The 6,625-nt window shown below is 33.9% G+C and overlaps 1 protein-coding gene across 1 annotated transcript; it reads left to right on the top strand.

Moving 5' to 3' along the window:
* Positions 1-1,850: 1,850 nt before the first annotated feature.
* LOC133200279 (zinc finger protein 852-like) lies at positions 1,851-5,842 on the top strand. The gene is made up of 2 exons (XM_061336098.1): positions 1,851-1,933; positions 3,719-5,842. The coding sequence occupies exon 2, from the start codon at positions 3,807-3,809 to the stop codon at positions 5,757-5,759; it is 1,953 nt and encodes a 650-aa protein (XP_061192082.1). The 5' UTR covers positions 1,851-1,933; positions 3,719-3,806; the 3' UTR covers positions 5,760-5,842.
* The last annotated feature ends 783 nt before the right edge of the window (positions 5,843-6,625 follow it).

The raw sequence follows: 6,625 nt of genomic DNA, 5'->3' as shown, positions 1-6,625 counted from the left end.
AAGACTGTTGATAGTTTGGTACCCAAAGAAAGGTCCTCTCACAAGAAATGCACATGTGATATATGGAATCCCTATAGAATCCATCATAAAAAGTTATGGCTAAGTTTCAAAGGTTTTAAAAAGTTTTAACTCAAAGGTCAAGGTAAAAAATGTCGGTACTCGAAGAAATGTTTGGTACATGAAATACATGTAATACGTATGAAATATAAAAACCCTAACATTTACCGTTCAAAAGATATAGCCAAGGTTAAAGTTGGCAAAATTATGAAAAGTGGGTCAATCTTCAATTATGTTGTAATTGGTACCAAAAGAATAACAATAATAGTTCAGCAGCCCCTTACCTCTGTGTCCGCCCACCTGTCTGTATGCACTCTGTCACACTTTGTCCTCCGCATTTTTTTCTCTATCCGCTTGCAGATTATCGGGTTGATTTTTGATATGCAAGTCAATCTTAATGTATTGAGTTATACTTACAAATCAAGTTTTAATACATTTTAGTCTATTTTCGTTCCCATTTATTATTTGTGCAGAATGCTTGTTTTGTATGGAAATTTTCATTTAACAGAAAGGATGGTTGCCCCCTCCCCATTTTTTGTTGTAGTACATGTATATATGCAGTCTAAGTTGACCCTCCCACATTAATCGTGTTATTCATTGAACCCAATATTATTAGAATGAAATTGAAATCTGCTCCCTCTTCCGTCCCTCCCGTAATTTGAAAATTTTGGTCTTACGAAACTGTTTATTTTTTGTTTTTGTTTTTTTTTTTAATTAATGCTACTTATATGTGCATACCTGTTGAGTTACCGAGGATTGGAATAACGTGTGTCATCAATTGAAAGAAAGAGCAATGATGTATATACTTCCTGCAATTGAATATTTTTTTTGGGGGGGGGGGGGGGTGTATGTATGTAGGAATCAGTCTTAATTGGACCTTTCTATCTGTTTGTATTTTTCATATTTTTTTTAAATGGGGGAATATTTAGAGGCACATACGTGGCAAAATGTTGGATAATGGATATTACAAGAAGTTGCGTCAAAACTGCGTCATGAACTGAATGAGGGTTAAATGTCAAGGTCACAGAGTCTCCAGATGTAAAATTCGTCTTTGTTAAAATAGAGAAAATTTTAATAGGCTTGTACTGGACACAAAGGTTGCCAAGGTGGTGCGTCAGGATCCTAAACCAAGGCCTAAAGGACAAGCTAAGGTAATGTATAATTATACGTGTATCAGGGTGGGGAGTGTAAAATTATTCAGGGCTACTAGTATATAGGGCAGGTTCCTTTATTGAATTTCAGTAAATCTCGGTGTACGTGATTGCAGGTCGATCTTGGAAATCTGAAAATGTCAATGCTTAAAAGAACTGAAAGTGTTCAGATGAAAAAAAATATAACAAGAAAAAAAATCATAGATTCACAAGATCGTCATTGAATGATTATAGCTGGTTACAAAAAAATCTAATATATTCATACATCATAAACTAAAGCAAATGAACTTACTTTATAAAAATCAATGTTGATTAAATGAATTATAAATACATGTATATTATGTATTATTAATTTGACGTCTAAATTTTCCTTGTATGAAGAAAAACAAATCAAAAAAAAAAAAAAATGATGAAAATGTCGGTCCATGTATTACTATAACATGTATAAATTGAATCGTTTTTGGTCTTATAGATTACAAATATTTATTTGGTTTCCCATTATTGTCTTTAATGGTCCCTATATTCTTTTAAAGGTACTTTTGTGGTACTTTGGGGATTTTCGATGCACTGGTTTCCTATATTTACCGAGCCCCAATGTTTATTTCCGGTGAAAACATTGTATGTACAGTAAACTTCAACTTGGAATTGTATACTTTGACTGAATAAATGAATCATTGAATGAGAAGAGCATAGCCAACATATAGTGAAAATTAATGAATATTTTGGTAAGGAACAAACACCTTTGGCTGTACTACATGTACTTTTATATGAGCATGCTGAGGTAGTGTGTAGTTTAGATTCTTACAAGTTTTGCACCACTTTTGGCGGAATATGACATAGAATAAGAGGAATAATTTTTATTTTTATGATAAACAAACAAAGCTTCAGACAAACAAAAATCCCAATGAAACATTCAAAGGAAAAAACTCCAGACTAAACAATAAAAGTGCAAAGTAGTCTGGAGGGGGGGAGGGGGGGCATCAAATATTATCTATATTACAGGGGTAATTGGAGTGTAAAAAATATTTTATACATAATTTAATTTTGTTTTCCTCAGTAGTTACATATAAAGTAATAATGCACTGCGCATTACAAGTATTGAAATAGTCAATTAGTCATCTCATGTGCATATCTAGAGTGGTAAGTTTTAGCAGTTTAGGGTCCAGTGCTTCCTTTGGGATTTCTGATTTGTTTAATTATGTAAAGTAGCACAAAAATTACATTGATCCCCCCCCCCCCATGCCCCTCCACCCACCCACCCTAACAATATAGGTTTTAAAGGTTTCGCAGATATGCATTCGGATCATTATTCAGGAAATTCACATGTTCTTTATCAAATCTTACATTGATAAATCAGAAAAATCACAGATGAAACATTTCTATTATTACCCATTGTATAGATCTGATGTCAATGAGTCAGAAACTAGAAGAAGCACCTGTCTTACAACTTCATCAGTTGACGTCTATAAATGAAAAATTTGCCCTAACAAAATATTGAAAAGTTCAACACTACCCCGGAGATAATTCATTTGGATCTGTTTGTGAAAATAATTATGTAAAAACATTATCAATGAAAAGTGCTGCTAGAATCTTACTCTCCCGTCACAGAAATAATTATTTCACACTTTGCCATGAAACCTTAAATTACCAAAATTTTTACACAATTTGTACATAAGATTGAGGAATTTTCATCAATTCATGTTAAGTACACGATTCTAGAAGCACTTTCCAAGTACAGTACTATGGAATACAAGCTTTTGATATCAACAAAAAACAAGTTTCAAAGTATCTGGCATATTGTTTGGGAATTTCCAAAACAACAGAAAAAAGACTGTCTTGTAATTATGGTATCATTTTGATGGTGTTGTGAAATAAAAATTCTCCACCAAAGAAATTTAAAAAAAAAAATATTTTTGTCAAATTAATTGCACCTTGAATTTTACATTGAAGTCTATATATGGGCAATGCATGAGTTATTAGAATATTGTAAAAAGTATTTTGAATTTCATAAAAAGCTCTTGGTGAAAAAATGCATACACTCTCTCATTATTAAAATACGAAATAAAATTAATCATTTACCACAAATATTTTGACGAAATTAAAATTTTCTTCTTTGCATCAAGGGCAGATAACTCTTCAAAAACTTTAAAAGTGCAGAATGACAAGCTTCTTATATGTTATCAGTCATGTGAATTTGGTTCATTTCACTTTCATCGTTATCTAGCAATGCAATTTTAACTAGTTTAAAATGATTAAAAAATTCTTCAAAATCCCTTCATTATACATTGAATACCTTAAGATGTAATTCTGTACATATAATTTTTCAATGTCCATTTGTAGTTTCCCCACCAAACATCTTATTGTTATCTGAACACTAAGTTGTAAGTTAAGTTAAGTTGTTTTTCTGTTTTTAGTTAATGAATATTATTACCATAAAAAAGGATTTTACAGTACTGTAGTAAGTTAAACTATATTTTTCATAATCAAAAATATTTTTTTTTTTATTTCAGGGGTTGAATAGTGCAGGACATCTTCCATATATAGAGAGATAACAACTCATTGGACTGGTCTGACTGTTGTTCACATCTTTATATTGGAATGATGAATTTTTCGACAGGATTTCAAATGCCCTCCCAAGCTCCATCACTGTTTCTGATGAATGCTAATTATGCTAAACCCATCAACGAACAGCAGAATGTTTACTTTAACAATGCGAATCCTGTTCAGATTGTTGGAACTCCTTATCCAGTTGTTTACAACTTCATTCCTCAGATTGCTGTACAACCTGTACTGACCAATACTGGTTCTCTGAACCAAGTCCAAGGCAATCAAGGAACATTTTTTATGCAGGCACCATTATTACAAGGACAACAAGTGATACAAACTGTAAACGGTTTTAATAACAACTTAATCCAGACAAAACAGGAGCCATTGATACAGACGAACGCTGGGCAGACAGAGGCCATGACAAATGGTACTGCTTGCCAACCACTATCAGTCTCATCACAAACATCAACAGTGCCAAATTCAACCAATTCTGAAGTGGTCAATCAGTCAGAGGGCACAGCCTGTAAACCTGCTTTCCAAATTCACCAAAATTCACTCTCTGTATCATCTCAGACTTTTGCAGCACCAATTTCAACTAACTCTGGATCTGTCAGTCAGGCAAACCATTCTCAGTCAAGGGGCACAATCTGTAGCCCTGCTTTCCAAGTTCAGATGAATTCGCTGTCAGTATTATGTCAGACCTCCACAGCACCGATTTCAACAAATTCTGTATCGGTCAAACAAGCAGATTTTTCTCAGTCAAATAGTGCTAGTTGTAGTCCGACTTGCCAAGTTCAGGTGAATTCAGTACCAGTTTTATCCCAGAATTCCACAACATCAGTTCCATCCAATTTTGACTCCAACAATAAAGTATCTGACAAGACATTGTGTGAAGATAAGACAAATAATGAAATGCAGCAACCCAAAACATCATGTGAGAAAAATGCAGACAGCATGCAGCAGCCAAAGAAATTCAAGTCAAGTATGCCAAGTCAAAAGCACCGTCCATTCACAAGTTTTAAATTAGTTTTAGATGGTGATACAGTGGCTGCTGTGTCCTCATCCTTGTGCAAAGCCACACCTTTAGAAGAGAGTGAAAATGAGGACAGTTTACCTGGTGGTAGTTCTCAAGAAAAGGAAAATGAGGAAAATGAGACTCAGAGAGCAGATAATGAAGACTTCAATGAACAGTCTAGAGAATCTTATTCAACATATGAAAATGATACCAATGATTCAGAGGATTTGGAATGCGTAGGAGATAACAACTCAAATGACTTTGATGAAGAACAGTTGAAAGATAATGAAAAGATTAGGGTTAAGTTCAAGGAGAAGGATTTATTGCAGAATGGACAGAAAAGCAAAAAGAAATGCAATCTGTGTGGAAATTATGTTGTAAAGTTGGATTTACATTTTGAAAGATACCATGGTACTCCGTCCAAGTGTAAATATTGTGGAAAGATGTTTGAAGATGTGTGGGAAACAAAAAAGCATATGCAAAAGGAGCATTTAGAACAATTGAAGAAAGAATTCACTTGTAATATTTGTAACAAAACATTTTCCCAAAAACAAGAGCTGAGAAACCATAAATTAGCAGCTCATGGAAGTAAAAGAAAATTCACTTGTGAGGAATGTGGAAGACACTTCAATCATTTATCAACCCTGGAAGGTCATCGGAAAGTTCACACTGGAGTTGACAGAAGCTATGTATGTGAAATATGCGGTAAACGTTTCCCTCGCCGAAACACAATGAGACATGCAAGAATGCATAGCCAGACAAGGGAATTCAAGTGCCCTTCATGTGATAAGTCTTTTAATGAAAAGGATCAACTTCAGAAACATCTTCGCTTACATACGGGTGAAAAACCATACAAATGTAGACATTGTCCAAAAGCCTTCAACCACAATGTATCCCTCAAGTCTCATGTGAAAAAGTACCACCCTAATGTAGAGCGTAACGATGAATCAAATGAATCAAATTCAATGGATGTTATAATGATAGGATAAAATTTTTATGCCCTGAGCAGGTCTTCTTATTTTAGATTTTATTAAGATAAGAATAATATAATTGGTAGGTGATTTTATGTGTTGAGAGAAAACAAATGATACATTTCAAGTTTCTTGTCACAGTACAATATTATTGATACTGATTTTCAGTTTTCTTTTCTTGAATAAAAGCTTATATTGTTCTATGGGACATGCCACTGACTTTTTGAGGGGACATGCCACTGACTTTTTGAGGTCTTCTGCCAAAATCATGTAGGTATATAAATGATGTATAAGATGACATGTTTACAAATGAAACAGAAAAGTAGAAAATGTCTGGCTGGACTTGGAATCGAACCTGGGACCCCTGCAGCAATTAATAGTCTGCTGCTCTACAAACTGAGCTATCCAGGCTGACTTCCATGGTGCAAACTATTTAATTACACTAATTAATACAAGCTCACAAGGCACTTGTCCAAATTTAGTTTCCTAGAAATCTGCTGTTTGCAGCTTCCCTTAAAACAAGGGAGATTAACTTGAAAAAATAAAAAAAAATAAAGTAGTGGTTGATAAATAAAGCAAGATGTGTTTGTGAAACACTGATGCCCCTGTATGGCAACTTATATCAAAGGTTAAACTTTCTCAAATGCAAATCAAATATGTTGGTATCCAAAGTAAGGTCTTGTCTCGAAGAATATACCTTTGAAATATAAAAACCCTAGCAGCAACCATTGGATAGATATGGAAAAGTTTTAATTTTTTCAAAGGTAAGTCAAACATCAAGGTCAAGTTCAAATGGTAAAAATTAATGGTGCCCAAGGAAAGGCCTTCTAACAAGAAATACACATATGAAATATGAAAGCCCTGGCACCAACGATTCAAGAGTT

The sequence above is a fragment of the Saccostrea echinata genome, unplaced genomic scaffold (assembly GCF_033153115.1).
Source record: "Saccostrea echinata isolate AGI-Se365-2 ecotype Australia unplaced genomic scaffold, CSIRO_AGI_Sech_v1 ptg000038l, whole genome shotgun sequence".
Classification (NCBI taxonomy): domain Eukaryota; kingdom Metazoa; phylum Mollusca; class Bivalvia; order Ostreida; family Ostreidae; genus Saccostrea; species Saccostrea echinata.
The sequence above is the reverse complement of the archived record's forward strand: the minus strand, read 5'-3'. Positions and strand labels throughout refer to the sequence as shown.